At 66.8% G+C, this 20,564-nt stretch overlaps 3 protein-coding genes across 4 annotated transcripts; 2 read left to right on the forward strand and 1 right to left on the reverse strand.

Annotated features, from left to right (window-relative positions):
- Positions 1–717: 717 nt before the first annotated feature.
- On the reverse strand, positions 718–4,942 carry MTX1 (metaxin 1). Its single transcript, XM_066567932.1, has 8 exons — positions 3,967–4,942; positions 3,814–3,883; positions 2,616–2,695; positions 2,381–2,473; positions 1,926–2,108; positions 1,613–1,689; positions 1,210–1,364; positions 718–1,106 (listed from the first exon to the last, which is right to left on the reverse strand). The coding sequence occupies exons 1-8, from the start codon at positions 4,045–4,047 to the stop codon at positions 880–882; spliced, it is 966 nt and encodes a 321-aa protein (XP_066424029.1). The 5' UTR covers positions 4,048–4,942; the 3' UTR covers positions 718–879.
- Positions 4,943–5,591: 649 nt separating this feature from the next.
- THBS3 (thrombospondin 3) lies at positions 5,592–12,869 on the forward strand. 2 transcript variants are annotated; one of them, XM_066567888.1, is made up of 23 exons: positions 5,592–5,694; positions 6,398–6,604; positions 6,713–6,969; positions 7,060–7,162; positions 7,382–7,408; positions 7,671–7,753; positions 7,849–7,900; positions 7,985–8,133; positions 8,292–8,432; positions 8,601–8,678; positions 8,760–8,912; positions 9,014–9,124; positions 9,226–9,333; positions 9,557–9,716; positions 9,802–9,920; positions 10,043–10,095; positions 10,247–10,440; positions 10,515–10,693; positions 10,800–10,848; positions 10,989–11,185; positions 11,264–11,436; positions 12,276–12,415; positions 12,570–12,869. In XM_066567888.1, exons 1-23 carry the CDS (start codon positions 5,616–5,618, stop codon positions 12,626–12,628), a joined length of 2,871 nt encoding a protein of 956 aa, XP_066423985.1. In that variant the 5' UTR covers positions 5,592–5,615; the 3' UTR covers positions 12,629–12,869. The 2 variants fall into 2 exon arrangements, with proteins under 2 accessions (XP_066423985.1, XP_066423984.1); XM_066567887.1 differs by having other exon boundaries at positions 7,849–8,133.
- A 2,391-nt stretch (positions 12,870–15,260) lies between these two features.
- MUC1 (mucin 1, cell surface associated) lies at positions 15,261–20,235 on the forward strand. Its single transcript, XM_066567918.1, has 7 exons — positions 15,261–15,874; positions 16,588–17,189; positions 17,372–17,445; positions 17,545–17,687; positions 17,957–18,075; positions 18,178–18,324; positions 19,983–20,235. The coding sequence occupies exons 1-7, from the start codon at positions 15,832–15,834 to the stop codon at positions 20,055–20,057; spliced, it is 1,203 nt and encodes a 400-aa protein (XP_066424015.1). The 5' UTR covers positions 15,261–15,831; the 3' UTR covers positions 20,058–20,235.
- The last annotated feature ends 329 nt before the right edge of the window (positions 20,236–20,564 follow it).

Genomic DNA, 20,564 nt, shown 5'->3' on the forward strand with positions numbered 1-20,564 from the left:
CGGCCAAACAAGCGAGGGCTGTGTGCCGGCCTGGCCCCGCGCCGCCTTTCCATCCGTGCATCGTAAACCGGCAGCGGCCAGCGGGAGCGGCGGCGCGGCCAGCACCGGCACCAGCCCCACGCCCGGTGGCCCAGGGGACCGCGGGGGCAGACGGAGCCCAGGTGGCCGCCCCCGACCCCGCTCCCAGCCCGCGCCATGCGCTCCCAGCTGTGCCAGCTGCAGGAGCTCCCCGGCGCTGGCAGGCGTGCTGGAATGCAAACAGATGTCAGCGCTGGAGGGATCCCGGCTGCTGGAGCGGGGCTCCGGGTGTCCCGCTGGCAGTGGGGAGAGCTCCTGGGCTGGGGACGTGTCCTGACGAGCAGCCTCGGCTGCCCTTGGCTCTGGTTTTGTGTCTCGGCTGTGCTGCTGGGCTGGCAGCAGCGCGGAGGGGCGGTACCAGCCCTGCAGAGCTGCTGTCTGCACTACCCTGAGTGCTGTCACAGGGGAATGATGCAGGGAGATGTGGGGCTCAGCCCCACAGCTGTTGGAGAAGGGACAAAGACACTGCTCAGATGCCACAGATGCTTTTAGGTCCCCCCTCTGGGACCTCAGCAAGACCCAAGGCTGGAGGGAGGGGCAGAGCCACAGGCAGGACACATTGGTGCCTGCTGCAAAACTCCAGCCTGGGCAACTGGGGAAACTGGGAAGTGCCTTGGGGGTGCTGGGAGTACGAGAGGGTGCAGGTGGAGAGAGGGAGGTTTATTGGTGAGGCAGGGACGCTCCCACGGAGAGGGCTGTGGTTCCTGGTGGGACACAGAGCAGAGCAGCAATGCTGCCAGGCTTCCAGAGTAAAAACAGTCAGTTCCAGGGGCTGGGAAGGAACAGTCACACAGCTCTTCCTCACTCCTCCTCCTCCTCTTCCTCCTCCTCCATGGCGATGGGCTGCCGGCCGGCCGGCCCCACGCTGCCGCGCTGGATGGAAACGATGCCGCTGAGGAAGGCGTAGCCCAGCATGGCCGCCAGCCCCACCAGCACTGACAGCAGCTGCTTGCGCCGTTTGTGGGGGTCCTCCTCTGCCTCACTGCTGTCCGTGCCTGCAGCCCGAGGGGCACCGCTCAGGGGGTCACCTGCAGGGGCAGAGCAGGGGTGTGGGTGGGAAGGGTCACCCTGAGAGTGAGGGAAGCGCCTGGGGGGGACAGGTTGCAGGCTGAGGCGGGGGATGGCTCTCACCTCCGTCCCAGGGGAAGTAAAGGCTGAGGATAGAGGTGCAGTAGTTGCACAGGTTCTGCAGGGACTTCAGGTGCTGCTGCAGTTTCCCGTTGGGCAGCTTCGCCTTCAGGAGCGGCGCCAGGCGGCTGAAGACCAAGGCGTCGAGGGAAGCTGGCCTGGGGCACAGAGAGCCCTGTCTGGGCCACTGTCCCCACCCAAAGCCACCCAGAGCCACCAGACACCACCAGCCCCAGCACCCCTAGAGGACAGCACGTGGCTCTCCCTCCCTGGGACAGTGCCCTGTCCCCTACGAGCCTGTTCTGCCCTCAAAGTGGCTGCAGCTCCCCTGCAGACCACGGGGCCTCAGCCATGCTGGGGTGTGGGGGCTCTCAGGCCCCTTCCTCTCCCCCCTCTGGCCACTTACGAGTCTCCAAAGAAAAACTTCTGGGAGCCGAGGCGCTGGGAGAGGAGTGTCAGGCATTCCCGAGCTTCCCGGTAGAGCTGCAGGAGGAGGACAGAGGGCTGTCACCTGCCCAGGTACCACCACAGAGCTCAGGGGAGCAGGAGGGGGGAACCCACACCCCAGTTTGGATTTTTTCAGAGCCAATCTTAAAGGTGCAAAGCTTATTTCTGGGCTAAACAGACAAATGGGGATACGAGCATCATACAGTCACCCCAGGACAGCCTCACAGGGATTTCCCTGTGAGGACCCACTGTGCCCAGACCCCATCCCTCACCTCCTTCTCCAGCTTCTCCTCATCCTCCATGTAGTCATCCCCCCAGATGAGCTGCAGCCGCTCCAGGTGCCGCTTGTGCATGGCGTTGGGCAGGAAGAAGTTGAGGGGGAAGGGGATGGTTTCTGCGTACCACTTCCGCGTGTGCTCCACGTAGTTCTTGGCATCCACCCAGAAGGTGTGGATCTATGGTGGAGAACAATCCACAGCCTGGCCACAGCAGAGCTGCTGGCACACCAGAGCCCCTGCCTGGCACAGCCACCCTGGAGACCACCAGGGGTCAAGGGCAAACCTCAGCCTGGGCTGCACAACCCACGACTGCCACCCACAAACGCCCATCCCTGCCATGCCAGGCTGCCAGGATGCTACTGCTGGCAGCTGGGCACATCCAAGCCTGCTTGCACAGCTCCAGAGAGCAGACCCCATCCCCAGCAAGCCCCCCTTCCCTGCAGCCTCACCAGTACTGGCAGCAGCTTCTCCTCCAGCAGGGACACGAAGGCCAGCGTGTCCGCGCTCTGTGTGGCTGACAGGTCATAGTCAGCATTGTATTTCTGCAGAGAAAATGCCAGTTTGATCCCATGGGATACCCCAAATCCCACCTGTGGGTGACACAACAGAGTCCCCTCCTCCCTGAGGGGCTCCAGCACCCAGCAGCCCAGCCCAGGGCAGGGGGTTCCCCAAGCCCCTCTGTACCTGTTTCCTGAGGTGGGTTATGATCTGCTGAGGTTTGGAGATGGTGCCCTCGTCCCGTGTCCTCAGCGCGGGCAGGTGCCCTGCGGGCAGGGGGAATCAGTGGGGGCTGCAGTCACCATGCCCTGAGCAGGGGAGGGGTGCAGGGAACTGCAATGGGGGGTGGACACCCATGCCTGGATGGGGCACGAGGCAGTGCAGGGGTGTAAGGTGAGGTGGGGACAGAGCAGTGCAGGGGAGGAGGCAGAAGCTGTGTGATGGGAAATGGGGAACGTTCCAGGACAAGAGGGGTGTGGTGGGGATGGACAGGGGGTGCAATGGGGAACGATGGGACAGGGGCAGCAATGGGGCATAAGAGTGCAGTGATGCATGGGAGAACAGAACAAAGGGGGGGTGCAATGAGGTGGGGGGTGCAATAAGGGCATTCAATGGGACAGGAGTCGCAATGGGATGGGGTGGTGCAATGGGACAGGGGATGTGGTGGGGCATGAGGGTGCAATAGGGCAAGAGAGGGTGTGATGGAACAGGGATGGTGATGAGAAGATGGAGTTGGAACAGGATAGAGGGGAGTGCAGTGGTGGGGGACACATGACAATGGGGTACAATGAGATAAGAGGGTGTGAGGGTGCAGTCAGGGGCACGGGAGATGAGGGATGCTATGGGGTGGGAGGGTGTGATGGTGCAATGAGATGGTAATGGTGGTAATGGGACAGGGGGTGTGATGAGCTACAGGGGGTGCAATAGAGTAGGATGGTGCCACGTGGGGAGGAGAGGCCATAGGGGAAGAAAGGTGAAGTGGGACAAGAGGGTGCAATAGGGCAGGGAATCAGCGGTGTGGGGCCACAGGACATGAGAGATGCTATGGGGTGGGAGGGTGTGATGGGGCAAGGGGTGCAATGAGATGGTAATGGTGGTAACGGGACAGGGGGTGTGATGAGGTACAGAGGGTGCAATAGGGTAGGATGGTGCCACGTGGGGAGGAGAGGCCATAGGGGAAGAGAGCTGCAGTGGGATAAGGGGGTGCAATAGGGCAGGGGATCAGCGGTGTGGGGCCACAGGAGGGATAAGACGGGCTGGGAGGCTGTAATGGGGTGGGAGGCGTAAGGCGTGCAGGGATGGGGAGTGGAGACAAGGGGATCACGGGGCTGCCATGGGGTGGGGGTCCCGGTGGTGGTGCCGGTATCCTCGGCGGGGCCCTTACCGGAGGGGCTCCTCCAGGGGCTGGTGACCCGGTGCACCTTCAGCGGCGCCCCCGTGAACCGCGCGTAGGTCTGCGGGAGGGACGGACGGAGGGATAGAGCGGGGCTCTGCCCGCGGGACCCCGGCCCACCCCCGTGCCGGCCCCGGCGCTCACCAGCACAGCCAGGCAGTCGGGATCCACCGAGGGCAGCCCCCAGCCCCCGGCCCAGCAGAACAGCTCCATGGGCGCCGCCATCTTCCGCCGACCCGGAACCGGACGGGCGGCCCCGCCCGCCCCCGCCGCGGGGCGGCACCGACCGGGGGTCCCCGCGATGGAGCGGAGCCGAGCGGGGTCCGGGCTGGGAATGGTGGTGGTGGGGGTCTGCAGGGTCCTTGCGGCAGAACCCGCGTCCCGCTCCGCACCGCACGGCTCAGCTCAGCTCCACACCGCTGGGCCCCGCACCGTGATCACAGCCCTGCCGTGTCCCGCACCGTGATCACAGCCCTGCCGTGTCCCGCACCGTAATCACAGCCCTGCCGTGCCCCACACTGTGTCACAGCCCTGCCGTGTCCCGCACCGTAATCACAGCCCTGCCGTGCCCCACACTGTGTCACAGCCCTGCCGTGTCCCGCACCGTGCTCACAGCCCTGCCGTGCCCCGCACCGTGCTCACAGCCCTGCCGTGTCCCGCACCGTGATCACAGCCCTGCCGTGCCCCGCATCTCTCTGCATTGCTCCGCACCGCTCAGCTCCACGCTGCTCAGCCCCGCACCGTGATCACAGCTCTCCTGTGTCCCGCACCGTGTCACAGCCCTGCCGTGCCCTGCCTGTCCCCGCACGGCTCAGCTCAGCTCCACACTGCTCACGCTGCAGTGCCCCGCACCACACAGTCCCGCCGCGTCCCGCATCTCTCTGCACTGCCCCGCACCGCTCAGCTCTACACTGCTCCGTCCTGCTCAGCCCCACATCTCCCCGCAGAGCCCCACATTGCCTCGCACGGCTCAGCTCAGCTCCATCCTGCTCACGCTTCTCGCTTCCGCACCGCACATTCCTGCTGCACCCCGCATCTCCCCGCGTGGGCCCGCACTGCTCACCCTGCTCGGCCCCGCACCCTCCCGCAGTTCTCCACGGACAGCAGCCGGGCCGGGAGCCCGCTGGCAGAGGCGGAGGGAAAACGCCCCGTGTGCGGCTTGGGACCACCCCCCTCCATCGCCCGCACCCCCTCGTTACGCGGGATCGCTGGCGCGGAGCCGGGCCGGGGGCGCGGGGCTGCGGCAGTCCCGGGGCCGGGCTCGGCCGGTTGTTATGGTACCGGGAGAAACAGCTGTAAACACGGCCGGGACGCCGCGGGCCGCCCGCCCGCCTTGGCCGGAGCTCCGCGGGAGCGGCTCCGCGGCCCGAGCATCCCCCGGCGGTGCGGAGCGGCCCCGAGGCTCTGCCGGGCCCGGGGCCTCCGCGGCGCGGGGCACCCCCGCACAAGCGGCCCCGCGGCCGGTCCCGCTCTCCCGGGCCGGGATGCTCCGGCTCTGCTGGGGCGGCCCCAGCCCCCTCGCCTGACCTCCCGGTGAACCGGCGCTGTGAACGGGGGCTGCCCCGGGGCCGGCAGTGCCGGGGGGGTCTCCGAAGCCCCGGGCCCAGTGCGCTGCGCCGGCACGGTGCCCCTCTCCGGGGCTGGAGCCGCGGCCGGTGGCCCGCCGGTGTCCCCGGGATGCGCCCGGTGATTGACGGCTCTTTGTTTCCTCCTCGCCGGCCCCGCCGGCCCCTCCCCCGTGCGCCACCCCGCCCCGCCGCGCTCCGCTCCGCACCGGCGGCACCGGCGGCACCATGGGGGCACCGGGGAGCCCCGCGCTCCTGGCGCTGCTCCTGCTGGGCGCCGCCGCCGCGGCGCGTCAGGAGCTGCAAGGTACCGGAGGGGCTCGGGGAGGCGGCGGGGCGGCCCCGAAGGGGCGGCGGGACGGGCGACACTCGGGGGTCGGCGGCGGCAGACCCCGTCCCACGGCCGCTGACAGCGGCTCTGCTCGCCCCGGGGGAGCGGGGCTGCGGCCACCGGGGACGCTAGAAGGTTCACCCCGGGGCGCTGGGTGGCCGCCGGCTCCGGTGCTGGCTCGGGGCCGCGGGGGAGTGCGAGGCGGGGGCTGACCCCGGCGTCGCAGCCCCTCTCGGACTGCCCGGTGCGTCTGCACGGAGCAGGAGGGCACCCGTGCGGCAGCGGGACCGAGCTGTCCGCGCTCCCCCCTAAGCGCCCCGAGCCGGTACCGGAGCCCCGACCGTCCCTCCGGTGTCTCCCGGTCCGATCGCCCCTTACTGGGGCTGGCCCGCCGGGAGCTCCGCGGAGCGGGATGCAGGGAAGCCCCAGGAGCGGGGCGGGCTCCGGGCCGGGACTCTGCCGGTCCCGCCGGTGCGGGGGCTCCGCGGGTCCCGTTAGGAGGCGCGGCCGGTCCTGGAGCGCCACCGCGCGGGGGCGGCCCCGGAGCCCCCCGGGCTTCCCTGGTCCCCCCAGAGCCCGGCGGTCCAGGGACACCCCCACCCACCCCGGCTCTGACCGCACCGGGCACCGGAGCTGCGGCTGCCGGTGCAGTGGCGACCCCGGTGCTCGTGTCCCGCAGTCATCGACCTGCTGCTGGTGAGCGAGGCTCGGCAGATGGCCAGCGTGGCCCACAAGATCCGCATGGAGCTCCTGACTGTCAACGACGTGTACCTCCTGTCCACCTTCCGCCTGCCCCCCAAGCAGGGGGGGACCCTCTTCGGCCTCTACTCCAAGAAGGACAACACCCGATGGCTGGAGGTGTCTGTCGTGGGGAAGATTAACAAAGGTGGGTGGGGATGGACAGGCCCTGGCTGAGCTCCTGCAGGGAAGAGCAGCTCCCAGGGTGCTGCCGGTGCTGGGGGGGAGCTGACGGCCCCTTCCCGCTCCCCTGCAGTCCTGGTGAGGTACCTGCGGGAGGACAACAAGGTGCACTCGGTCAACCTGCAGCACGCGCACGTGGCGGACGGGCAGAGCCACTCTGTCATCGTGCGCCTGAGCGGGCTGCGCAGGGACACGCTGAGCGTGGAGCTCTACGTGGACTGCAAGCAGATGGACTCCAGCGTGGGGCTGCCCGAGCTCTCGGAGATCCCCCTGGCCGAGGTGGAGTCCATTGAGGTGCGCACAGGGGTGAAGGCTTACCAGAGGATGCAGGTGAGTGCCAGGGGGATGAGAGCCCGGCCAATGCATGCTTGGGGATGGGCAGAGCCCTCCATGCTGACAGAATCTCCCCACACACATCAGGGGTTTGTAGAGTCGATGAAGCTGATCCTGGGAGGGTCCATGAGCCGTGTAGGGGCCCTGAGTGAGTGCCCTTTCCAAGGAGATGAGTCCATTCACAGTGCAGGTAAGGGCTTGGGGGGTTTTGGGGTCACGCGTGTGGGTCGTGGCACAAGGCGGTGGGGGGTGACAGCACAGAGGGATGTTCCTGTCCCTCCCGGCCCAGTGTCCCCACACAGGTGGGAGCTACAGTGCTGCCCATGTGCTTACCAGTAGTGACCATGTGAGGTGACGCTGCTGGGGTGTGACAGCGGCATTTGGTAATGTCTCGTCTCTCTCCTTGCAGTGACAAGTGTGCTGGCCTCCCTCCTGGGTAAGTCCCTGCTCTACTTCCCTCGTTGCCTGGTGTGAGGCATTTGGGGCTCCTCAGAGGCAGAAATCCCTGCACAGCCTGTCCCAGTGCCCCATGTGGGATCAGAGGGTGTGGGGTGTGCCATAGGGAAACGTGCCCTGTGTGAGCATGGGCTGTCAGTTGCCTCATCCTCCTAGCTCAGTGCCAATGGGCAGAACAGTCCTGGCCCACAGCCCTGGGAGATTTTGTGCTGGGATTGACCTTTCCTTTCTGCTGCTGGCAGGTGAGCAGACCAAGGCACTCGTCACGCAGCTGACCCTCTTCAACCGGCTCCTGACCGAGCTGCGGGAAGACATCAGGGACCAGGTGGGACTGAGAGGGTGCTGGCACTGTGCTCTGGGAAAACCCAGCCCAGGGAGTGCCAGCACCCTCCTGATGCTCCCTGCTTTGCTGGCTTGCAGGTGAAGGAGATGTCTCTGATCCGCAACACCATCATGGAGTGCCAGGTCTGCGGTGAGTGCTGGCGAGGCTCTGCTCCCACCTGGGGGGGCAAAGAGCCACCTTGTCTCACCCTTCACCTGCCTCTCCTCTCCTCAGGCTTCCACGAACACCGGTCCCGCTGCAACCCCAACCCCTGCTTCAGTGGTGTGGACTGCATGGAGACGTACGAGTACCCTGGGTACCGCTGCGGGCCCTGCCCGCCGGGGCTGGAGGGCAACGGCACCCACTGCGCTGACATCGAGGAGGTGGGCATGGGCTGGGGGGCACCAGCAGCCCCGGCACTGCCAGGGCTCTGCGTGCAGAGGATGCTTCCTCTGGGAATGCCCGGGATGGCCTGGGGCAGCAGCCACCCTGCAGGATGCTGTGCCCAAGGATGAAGCCTGTGTCTCTCCTGGTGTTGCAGTGTGCCCATGCCAACCCCTGCTTCCCCGGCTCCAAGTGCATCAACACAGCCCCGGGGTTCCGCTGCGAGCCCTGCCCCCGTGGCTACCGAGGCAACACCGTCTCTGGCGTGGGGGTGGACTATGCCAGGGCCAGCAAGCAGGTGAGTGCAGTGCCATGGGCCTGTGGGGTCCCTGTGGGGTCCCTGGAGTGCAGCACAGCGTGGATGATGCAGTGCCTGTGGAGGAGGACAGCTTCTCATGGCGAGGAATGGGCAGAGCTACCCACAGGGACAGGCCCCAGGTGAGCATTCCTCCCACATTACTCACAGGTTTGCACGGATATTGATGAATGCAACGATGGGAACAATGGGGGCTGCGACCCCAACTCCATCTGCACCAACACTCTGGTGAGCAGTGCTGTCCCGCTCCCTCCCTTGCCTCTGGGGCCACTCAGCTCCCTCATCCCAGCCCTGTCCTCTCTCCCCCAGGGCTCCTACAAGTGCGGCCCCTGCAAGTCGGGCTTTGTGGGCAACCAAACGTCTGGCTGCATCCCCCAGAGGTCCTGCAGCACTCCCACCTCCAACCCCTGCGACATCAACGGCTTCTGCCTGTTTGAGAGGAATGGGGAGATCTCCTGTGCTGTGAGCAGGGGACAGGGACAGGAGGAGGGTGTGGGGGGTACAGCACAACAGCATTTGTCTTGTCAGGGCCCTTTCCAGTTCCTGATCTCTTCTTTATTCAGTGCAACGTGGGCTGGGCTGGCAATGGCAACGTGTGTGGGCCAGACACAGACCTGGACGGGTACCCGGACGAGCCCCTGCCCTGCATCGACAACAACAAGCACTGCAAGCAGGTGGGCTCCTGCAGGGGAGGCCCAGGGGGTGCAGGATCCACAGCAGGGCTGTGCTCCAGACCTCATCTCCTCCCTGTCCCTAATGCTGGCTGTGCCTGCAGGACAACTGCCGCCTGACGCCCAATTCTGGCCAGGAGGATGCTGACAACGACGGCATTGGGGACCAGTGTGATGACGATGCTGATGGTGATGGTGTCAAGAATGTGGAGGTGGCTGTGCTGGATGGGTGGCCATGCCAGTGGCTCGAGGAGGGTTTCTTGTTTTGGCCCAGTTCTGAGTCCCTCAAGATGCTTCTCCTGGGGAGCAGCAGGCTGGTGGTTTGGGAATGGTCTCAGGGTGCTGGCGATGTCTGTCTGCCCTGACCACTGTGGGACTGTGGCCTCTTGTCTGCCCACCACCACACTGCCAACATCCCCATCCTCTTCTCCACAGGACAACTGCCGGCTCTTCCCCAACAAGGACCAACAGAACTCGGACACTGACTCCTTTGGGGATGCCTGTGACAACTGCCCCAATGTGCCCAACAATGACCAGCGGGACACGGACAGCAACGGCGAGGGGGATGCTTGTGACAATGACATTGATGGGGACGGTGAGCTGCTCTTGGGTTGGCCTGGCTGTGCCAGGGGGCAGGGTATCCTGTAAGGGAGAGTATGCACTTAGCACCATCCTTGCAGGGATACCCAACATGCTGGACAACTGCCCCAAGGTGCCCAACCCTCTGCAGACCGATCGGGACGAGGACGGTGTTGGGGATGCCTGTGACAGTTGCCCTGAAATGAGCAACCCCACTCAGGTATGGCTGGGGCCAGACTGGGCCTGGGGGCCTGGATGATTGGGGCCTGGCCCAGTGGGGAGCAGAGGCTCCTCTTCCTCGCCCCAGGATGTGCACTGAACTAGGCCTCCGCTCTCCTCCAGACAGATATGGACAGTGACCTGGTAGGAGACATCTGTGACACCAACGAGGACAGGTGGGGATAGCACTGCCATGGGGTGACCTCCCAGTTGTGTCCTGGGGGGCAGAACTGGGCTCCTGGTTCAGGGACCTGTCAGGAGGGACAATGGGGCCTTTGGGGAGATCCCCAGTTTTGTCCATTGCTCTGACCTTGTTCTTGCTCCCAGTGATGGAGATGGGCATCAGGACACCAAGGACAACTGTGCTGAGATCCCCAACAGCTCCCAGCTGGACTCGGACAACGATGGGCTGGGGGATGACTGTGACAACGATGATGACAATGATGGCATCCCGGACTATGTGGCACCTGGGCCGGACAACTGCCGCCTCATTCCCAACCCCAACCAGAAGGACTCAGACGGTGAGCACGGGGTGGGCAGGGGGAGGAGGACCTGCCTGGACTCAGCCCAGCCCTGACTGAGCACGTGTCCCCAGGGAATGGTGTGGGTGACGTCTGTGAGGAGGACTTTGACAATGACACGGTGGTGGACCAGCTGGACGTGTGCCCCGAGAGCGCCGAGGTGACGCTGACCGACTTCCGCGCCTACCAGACCGTCATCCTTGACCCCGAGGGGGACGCCCAGATCGACCCCAACTGGGTTGTGCTCAACCAGGTGTGGGTGCTGCGCCCCGTGTTTCTGGGGGCTGCGCTGCAGGGTGGGAGCTCAGGGGACACTCAGGGGCCCAGGGGTGCCCCTCACCCAGCTGTCCCCCCCACAGGGCATGGAGATCGTGCAGACCATGAACAGCGACCCGGGTTTGGCTGTGGGTAAGATATATTCACCCCCTTACTCCCACCGTGCAGGGGAATAAGAGCCGGCTCTTTGCCCCACAGATGAGGGATGAAGGGTGGGTGGGCTGGGACCCCCGTGGGGAGAGAGGGCTCCCCGCAGCGTTTCCTGCCTATAGGTTACACGGCCTTCAACGGGGTGGACTTTGAGGGCACCTTCCACGTCAACACCATCACCGACGATGACTACGCTGGCTTCATCTTCAGCTACCAGGACAGCGCCAGCTTCTACGTGGTGATGTGGAAGCAGACGGAGCAGACTTACTGGCAGGCCACCCCCTTCCGGGCTGTGGCCGAGCCGGGGCTGCAGCTCAAGGTGGGTGGTGGCCCCACCCACGGGCTGGGTCAGGCCCCCCCTGTTGAGGCCCCCCTTGAAGCCCCCATGCACCTGCAGGCAGTGAAATCCTCGACGGGCCCCGGGGAGCACCTGCGCAATGCTCTGTGGCACACGGGCCACACGCCCGACCACGTCCGCCTGCTCTGGAAGGACCCCCGGAACGTGGGCTGGAGGGACAAGACGTCCTACCGCTGGCAGCTGGCACACAGGCCCCAGGTGGGCTACATCAGGTAAGCAGGGGGGGCGTGGGGACCGCTGGGGAGGGGGCTGTGACACCACGGTGCACCCCCAGCAGGACCACACCAGTGGGGGGATGCCGGGGAGAAACCAGGCCTGATGATAACCACGAGTAAGGGTCCTGCCCTGCGGATCCCCCTCAGGGGCAGGAGGATGCCCGTGAGGAGGCCTTGTGCCTCCTGGGACCACCCTAATGAGGGGATACCGGCCGTGGGGGAGAGCATCCAGCCCCTGAGACCATCGCAGTGTGGGGATTTTGGCCGTGGGGGGATCCAGCCCCTGAGACCACCGCAGTGTGGGGATTTTGGCCGTGGGGAGGGTTTCTCCCCGGTGGGGCCGCAGCCGCGTTTCTCCTTTAAGGCTCCCGCCGGGACGGCCGCGGCGGGGGGGCTCCGCCGCCGGGCCCTCCGCCCCCCGGGCCCCCGGGGCCATTGTCCCGTCGCCATGGCGACCCCGCCGGCGCCTTTCACATGCAAAGCGCCCGACAAAGGCGGCGGGGCCGGGCCGGGGGCGGCGCGGGGGGCTTCAGCCCGGCCGCGGCGGGGGGCCCCGGCCCGAGAATCCAGCCGGTCCGGTGCCCCCGGCCCAGTCTCCCGCAGGATGCCCCGGCTCCAGCCCGGTGCCACCGTCCCCGGGTCGGGATGCCCGGGGCCCGGTGCTGGTCGTGGAGTGGTCCCAGTGGGATCCAGGTGCTGGCCCCGATGGAGTCTCAGTAGGATCCCGATGTTTGCCCCGGTCGGTTACCGGCGGGGTGCCGGTGGAATCCCGGAGCTGGCCCCGGAGGGGTCCCGGTGAGGGCCCGCTGACCCGGTCGGGCCCCGTTCCCCGGCAGGGTCCGTCTGTACGAGGGCCCGCAGCTGGTGGCCGACTCCGGTGTGATCATCGACACCACGATGCGCGGGGGCCGGCTGGGGGTCTTCTGCTTCTCCCAGGAGAACATCATCTGGTCCAACCTGCAGTACCGCTGCAACGGTGAGCAGGGCCCCCCGGGACCCCCGCACCGGCCCGGCGGCCGGCCGAGCATCCCCTCCCTCGCCCCTGCGGCGGGCTCAGTCCTGGGCCGGGGGCTTTACCGGGGCTCGCTCCCCTCGGCGGCTCCTGACGCCCCCCGCGCTGCTCCCCACAGACACGATCCCTGCCGACTTCGAGCCCTTCCGCCGGTTCCTGCTGGAGGGACGCGAGTGACCGCGCCCGGCACGGGCCTCCCCCGCCAGCGGCACCGGTGGCGCTCCGGGCTCCCGCCACCGACGGCACCCGGGGGCGCACCGGGCCCCGCCGCTCCTCCCGGCCGGGCCCCGTTCCCGGCCCCCCGCGGACTTTGCACTGCCAGTACCGGGGCCCCGCAGTGCCGGGGCTCCCGCCACGCCTGCCCCGGGCGCTCCGGTCCTTGCCCCACGCCTGGCCATAAAGTTTTGAGTGTTTTCTACCCTGCGCGCCCGGTCCCTTGGGGGTTCCCGCTGGCTCGAGAGGGCCGTGGGTCCCCCCCCCGCCCCCGCCGTGCTCTCGGTTCCGTCCCGCGCCGTCCTCCCGGTGGTCGCGGGGTTGGGTCAGCGCCCGGCCGGTCCCGCCGGCGCAGCCCGCGGCGGCGGGAGGCCGGGACGAGTGCAATATTGGTGGGCGAGAGCACAACACTGCACCGCATCCCGGCCCTCCCGCCGCCCCGGAGGGAGCGGAGCCGCCGCCGCCGCCGCCCGGGCCGCTCCGTGGGAACTGCGCGGCGCGCACCGCGGCTCGGCGGCAGGGACCGGTCGCCACGGCGACGGCTGTCCCGGCAACGCGGCGGAATGTGCCCCCACCCCCCCATCCCGCCCGCCCCGGAGAGCGCGGCCCCGGCACCGGCCCGGCCCCCCCGCCCCGCGGCGGCGGCGGCGACAATGGGCGCGGCGGCACCGGGCCCCTCTTAAAAGGGCAACGCGGGGTTGCCCTCCGGTGTTGGGAACGGGACCGGGGCCGGGGCCTGTGCCCGGGGCCGCCGCGGGAGCGCAGCTGGCTCTCCTCGGGAGTACCGGGACAGGTGAAATCACCGGTGGCTACTGAGCGCGTCCTCCCGCGCCCCCGAGCTGCGAGGGGCGACCGCGGTTCCCGTTCCTGTTCCGGTCCTTCTTCTGCTCCCTCTCCGATCCCGGTCCGGTACCGTTCCCGGTTCCATTCCCGCTGCGGTCCCGCTCCGCTCCTGCTCCCTCTCCTAGTCCCGCTCCCGTTTCGCTCCAGTATCGGTCTCACTCCCGCTCTGCATTACTGCACTCGACTCCCGATGCTGCTCCCGATCTGTTCCCAGCAGCGGTTCCACTCTCGCTCCAGTCCCAGTCTCTGTCTCCCTCCCGGTTTCACTCCAGTAGAGGTCCCCTTTCCCCTCCCGGTCCCGGTCCCGGTTCTGATCCCGGTCCCGGTCCCGGTGCGCGGCGGGAGCGTCGTGCGGGGCTGTGCCCGCCAGGGGGCGCCGCAGGTTCGGGACCACCGGCCCGGGCCGGGCACGCGCGGGGCGGGGACGGGGAGAGTCGGGACCACCGGGCACGGACACACGGACACACCGGGCACAGACAGGCTGGACACACGGGACACACCGGGCACGGACACACGGACACACCGGGCACAGACAGGCTGGACACACGGGACACACCGGGCACGGACACACGGACACACCGGGCACAGACAGGCTGGGCACACGGGACACACCGGGCACGGACACACAGACACGCCGGGCACAGACAGGCTGGACACACGGCACACACCGGGCACGGACACACGGACACACCGGGCACAGACAGGCTGGGCACATGGGACACACTGGGCACGGACACACGGACACACCGGGCACAGACAGGCTGGACACACGGGACACAGACAGGCTGGACACAGAGAATCCACTGGGCATGGACAGGCTGGACACACAGACCCACAAGATATGGACAAGGTGGACGCACGGATGCACTGGGCATGGACAGGGTGGGCACATGGAACCCACTGAGCATGGACAGGGTGGGCACATGGCCCCTGCTCCCAGGGCTGGTGAGTGAGAGCAGTTGCTGGGACCCTCCTGCCCCTCAGCCCCCCACACAGTCCTCTGTGGGTGTCTGCAGGAGGAAAAGTGCAGCCCTCACTCTGGGGGGATGGCTGGCTCAGGGGAAAGCCCCCAGAGCTGCGTGGGGAGAGGGATTAGGGCTGGAGCAGAGGGTAGCAGGGGTCAGCATCACTGCACGGGGAGAGCCATTCCTGTGCTGAGGCCTTTTGGGAAGGAAATGTTTGCCCAGAGGTGCTGCCTGCATCCTGCCTGCAGCTGCCTGCACGTGGCCTGGCTTGCCCAGGCTGTGGCTGCTGTGGGGGGAGCAGAGTGCTGCTGGGTCCCACCCCACCTGCACATCCATCCCTTGCCCTCAATCACTGCAGAATGCAGGGTCCCCCTCTCTGCTCCCCTTCTCAGCACCACCTCGCCTTTGGTGTGGCTGGGGTGGCACTTTGGCCTCACATGAGGCTGGCCAGGAGCCAAGTGTGGAGACCCCAACCATGACCTCCCCAGGAACTGGGACCCCCACAGGAATCAGCACCCTGCTGAGAGACTGGGGCTCTCCCACGGATCAGGAATTTCTGCAGGGCAGGGGCAGAGTGGGACCAGTAGCTTTTGATGCCCATCCATGCCAGGAGCACATGTCACCTGTGCCCAGGCACGGGCGGTGCCCGTTACCTCTGGGGTGGGGCACTGGCACCTGGCATCACCCGTGTCCTGACTGGGGATGGGGGTTTGTGCCTGCTGGGGGGGCCCTGCTACCTGGAGGGAGCTTACTGGGAGGTACTGGGATGTGGTGGGGCCCTGGGCTGTACCTGCGTAAGCGTTTCGGGGGGGTCAGTGTTTATTTGAGTGTAGGGCGAGGCGATGACCAGCTGCTAATGATTAACCCTGGGCTGAGCCAGAGGATGAGGCCCCCCCTGCACGAGGGGCTGGGGGACTCCGTGTCCCCCCCCGTGCCCCTCACCAGGTCGGTGGCTCCGCGCAGGGAGCCCGGCAGATGCTGCTCCCGCCCCTGCCCCAGGATGCCCGGCTGCTGTCCCGTCCTGTGACCACCGCGGCTGTGTCTGCCCGAGGAACGGGGACGCTGCCAGCGGGGTCTCCCTGAGCCGGGCAAGCGTGAGAGACCCACCCTGGGGGGCTGATGCTGCGGGGACCCCATGGGCGCCGTGGCACCCCTGTGCCAAGCGGGGCAGAACGACCCCCCCCGCCTGGAGCCGGCGGCGGGGCGGGGCCTCCCCACCTGCTCCAGGTGCTCTATAAAGCTCGGGCCGCTGCCGAGCTGCCAGTTCCGGATCCCTGGGTTGAGGCGTGTGCCACCAGCTAACGGGAGAGCAGCCGCTGCCGAGCCCTGAGAGGCGCCGGCACCCCCCGGACAAGCCCCATGGCGTTCCCTGTCCTCCTGCTGCTGCTGGTGCTGGGCACAGGTGAGGGGCTGGGCACAGGTGAGGGGCAGGGACTCGGGCAGGGGGAGCAGAGTGGGGTCCCTATCAGCGTGGGGACCGGGGGATACTGGAACTGGCAGCATCCTGGCAGCAGGGACGTTGTCCCTGTTCTGGCTCTGGGGTGCAGCGCCCCAGGCTGGTCGTGCCCAGGTGTGTTGGTACCTGGGGGCTCAGGGCACGGCCCCTCTGCCGTGTCCACAGCTCGGCCAAGGGCTGGGCTGTGCCGGGACCAGCCGGAGCAGGCTGTGCCCGGGGCTCGCGGGCTGGAATGCAGGTGTGTCCCGGTGAGCACCCGGACCCCGCTGGGAACCTGCCCGGGAGCTGCCTGTACTGGCCCCCAGCCAGGCCAGGCAGGACTGGAGGGCACGAGGGCACCCCAGCCTGTCACCCACAGCAAGGGGGGCTTTATTGGGTGGCGTGCCTGAGCCCCCAGCATGGCAGGGACACCCCAGGGTTTGCAAGGCTGGGCATGGCGCAGGTGTCAGCGCCCAGCCAGCTCCACCTGGACCCTTGGTGGTGCCAAAAGTGCCCGATGTGGGGTGTTGCTGAAGGTCTCCTTAGCCTCGTGGGCAACGGCAGCTGGCTGTTGGCTGCTGGGGGTTGTGGTGCTGCCCACAGTGCCCAGCTGATGAGCTGTTTTGGGTGAAACCTTCCCTGATTGGGCTGCAGGCATTGACTCCAGGGGTTTCCTCCAGGTACCAGTGCCATGACCACCGAGACAACCATGGAGATGGAAACCACTGAAACGACCACTGTGGAGATGACCACGGAAACCAGCACCACCACCTGGTTGCCAAATATATTCCCCAAAAGCACACGGGCCAGCCGGCCCCAAACCTCTGTCTTCCCCTATGCCACTGCATTCCCTGGCACAAACACCACGAACTTCCAGTTTGGCAACCACTCCACAAGCAATGCCACATCCAATGGCACTGTGGTGCCTGTCCCCAGCAGCCCAGCCATCCCCCATGCCAATGTCACCTCAAACAGCAGCGGCTGGGCCCCCCACCTCGGCACCAACAGCAGCTCTGCTGCTCCCACCACCATGCACGGCAGCACCAAAGGCAACGGGAGCACCAGTGCTCAGGTCTTTCCCACCCAGATAACATCTGAGGGCAGCACAGCTCCCACCCAGGGTGGTCCCAACCCCAGCAAAACCTCAGCCCAGCTGCCTGCTGCCCAGCTGCTCGTCCGTGTCCCGCTGTCCTTCCGTATCATCAACAGGAGCTTCAATGAGAGCCTGCGTGACCCAGCGTCACAGGAGTACAGGAGCCTGAGCCGCACTGTCCTGATCATGGTGAGTCCCAGTCCCACCAGCAGAGGCCCTGGGCTGTGCTGGGAAGGAGCCCCCTCAATTTGGGGCTTCCCATGGAAGCACCTGAAGCATCCATTCTGCCAGCTCTGCATGGAGACAGGAAACAGGGGTGTCTGTGTCTGTGTCTGTGTGGAGGTGGCCATGACCTCAATGCTTCCTTCCAGTTCCAACACGTCTTTGGCTGCGCGGGCTGCATGGGCACGCAGACCTACACCGGGTGCAGCGAGCTGCAGTACAGGTGAGCAGCAGCAGCACCAGTGAGGTGTTCTGCAGTGTATCCCCCTGGTTTGCACCCCCTCAGGGGGCAGTCTGGGTGCTGATGCCTCCTCCCGTGCAGCCAAGGCTCGGTGGAGGTCCAGTCCACCCTCGTGTTTGGGAACGGAAGTGATGCCGTCACTGCCGACGCTGCTGAGCAGCGCCTGAGGAAGAGCCTGGACCAGAATGGCTTCATCATGGGCCTGCAGCTGGACAGCATCCAAAGTGAGAGGCTGGGGAGGGACGGGGGTGGAGCCTGGGGGAAGCTTGGGGGGCTCCAGAAGCATTGCCCTGTCCTGGTTGAGGCAGGGGCCCTGCTTGGTGCTGTGATGGGCTTGGGGCTTGCAGAGGGTGGGGCCAGTGCACATTCCCAGTGCCTGTGTCAGGCAGGATCCCATGCAGGAGGGCTCAGACCCTGGTGTCCTATCCCAGGGACCTCTCAGGGCTCTGTCCCAGCTCTGCCTGTGGTGCACACACAGCTCTGCTCCTTTCAGGCTCTGCAGCAGTGATATCCCCAGCTCCAGCACCCATGATCCCGGACTGGGCCATCGCTCTGTTGGTCCTGGTCAGCATCCTGCTGCTGTTCACCATCTTCACCTGTCTCCTCCTGATGGTGAGGCCCCATCCCCACCCCAGTCCTCACCTGCACTCTGCTGCTTGGTGCCCTGTCCCTGTCCCCACACCAGCCAAGCTCTGACCCCTCTCTCTCCCCAAGTCCACCTGCAGCTGCCGCCGGAAGAGCCGAGGGAAGCTGGACCTGCTCAGCCAGAAGGATTCCTACCACCCCATGGCTGAGTACCTGCAGTACCAGAGCCACGGGCGCTACGTGTCCCCCAACAGCAAAGCCAACCCCTACAGCCAGGTGAGAGCCAGAGCCCCACACCTGAGGGCTCCCAGAGAGCAGGGGGGCATCCCTGGGTGAATGGCTGGGGTCCCTGGGTTAGTGGGAGGTGATGGCAGGGACAGGGATGGCAGGGACAGGGATAGCAGGGACAGGGACAGGGATGGCAGGGACAGGGATGGCAAGGCAGGGATGGCAGGGACAGGGACAGGGATGGCAGAGCAGGGACAGGGATGGCAGGGACAGGAACAGGGATGGCAGGGCAGGGACGGCAGGGACAGGGACAGGGATGGCAGGGCAGGGACAGGGATGGCAGGGCAGGGACGGCAGGGACAGGGAGAGGGATGGCAGGGCAGGGACAGGGATGTCAGGGACAGGAACAGGGATGGCAGGGACAGGAACAGGGATGGCAGGGCAGGGATGGCAGGGACAGGGAGAGGGATGGCAGGGCAGGGACAGGGATGTCAGGGACAGAACAGGGATGGCAGGGACAGGAACAGGGATGGCAGGGACAGGGACAGGGATGGCAGGGCAGGGACAGGGATGGCAGGGCAGGGACGGCTGCGCGGGGAGCTCGTCCCTCGCCGGCCCCGCCGGGAGGTGAGTGGAACATTCACGCCTGGCTGGAGCAGCGGCCGGCGCGGGCAGACCCGGCCCGGCTCCGGGGAGCTCCCGGCGACCTTGGGCAGCCTCTCGCCGTGGCCGGCAGCAGGGGGCTCGCTGCCTGCCCACCCTGCCCCTTCTCCTGCTCTGCTGTGTCCCAGCCGCACCCTCAGGCCTCCCGCATCCTCTGCCGTGGGTGGGGAGCAGCGCTGGGGCACCGCAGAGCTGATTGAGGCGGGGGAGCTGAGGAGGCGATTCCCGCAGCCAGCATCCCTCATCCCGCACCGGCAGCTCCCAAACTGCAGCTGGAGCTGCTGCTGCGGCGCCGGGAGCTGCCGGAGGCACAGAGGGCTCTCCAAGGCGATGCTGGGCACGGGGGGCCGCCCTGTGCTCCCCCCAGGCGGGGCTGTGGGCGGGGGCCGTGTCCAGCTGCTCCGGCTCCCTGAGAGCAGCTCACCCTGAGCAAATACCAGGGGCCTGGGTAAATATTTACCTTCGCACTCGCCAGGCCGGCTTATCGTGCGGGAACACGGCCGGGGCCACCGCGGCTCCTGCGCACGGGGGGGGCGGCCCGGGGTGTCCCTGGGGGCCCAGGGTGCCCGCAGTGCCCATGGGTGGGGGCCCAGGGTGCCCGCAGTGCCCAAGGGTGGGGGCAGTATCCCATCACAGTGGGAGGATGCGATTTTTGCTTGCCCATAGTGGACATGGAGACGGTGCAGGTCTTCCTGTGCCCATCACGGTGGGAGGATGAGATTTTTGCTTGCCCACAGTGGGCATGGAGAGAGTGCAGATCTTCCTGTGCCCACCATGATGGGAGAATGCAATTTTTGCTTGTCCACAGTGGCCGTGGAGAGGGTGCAGGTCTTCCTGTGCCCCTCACGGTGGGAGGATGTGATTTTTAGTTGCCCACAGTGGGCATGGAGAGGGTGCAGGTCTTCCTGTGCCCACCATGATCGGAGGATGTGATTTTTGCTTGCCCATAGTGGCCATGGAGAGGGTGCAGGTCTCACTCGGCTGCCCCGGGGTGGGGGCTCAGCCCAGTCCTGACACCCCCTCTCACCTTTCCTGCCCCGAAGGTGGCCGGAGGCAGCACCACGAGGGCCGGCACCTTCACCTACACCAACCCCGCCGCCGGCTCCGACAACCTCTGAAGGGATCGCTGGAAGGAGGGCGGCTGCCGAGGGGAGGGGGCGGCCGCAGCCCCCCACTCCCGGGAGGGCAGCACCGGCCCCGGGCACATCCCCCGGTGCTGCTCGGCCGTGGGCAGCGGGAGCCGGATGGTTCTGGAGCAGCCGGATTCGTGCACATGACAGAACGGCATGAACGGAGATCGGCGGCCGGGAGGGAGGGAGGGAGGGTCCCGCACAGCCCACGGTCCCCGCACTCGCTTGGCTTTGCAACCCTGCTCCGTGCCGGGGGGCGGAGGACGGGGCTGGTGCTCCCCCTGCGATTCCATGGCTCTTTTTGTGGTGTTATTTTATATAAATATCTCTGTTTGCGGGGTGTTGGTGCCGGGCTCGGCCCGGCGGGGTGGCAGCTCCTCGGCTGGGGTGTATTTATCACAGTTCAAATAAAAGGATGGGGGCAGCCATGTGCCAGGGGGGCTTCTCTGGGACAGGGCTGTCACCCACATAGGTGGCCTGGGCTTGGGTGGTGGC

This window comes from Molothrus aeneus, chromosome 31, assembly GCF_037042795.1.
Source record: "Molothrus aeneus isolate 106 chromosome 31, BPBGC_Maene_1.0, whole genome shotgun sequence".
NCBI lineage: Eukaryota > Metazoa > Chordata > Aves > Passeriformes > Icteridae > Molothrus > Molothrus aeneus.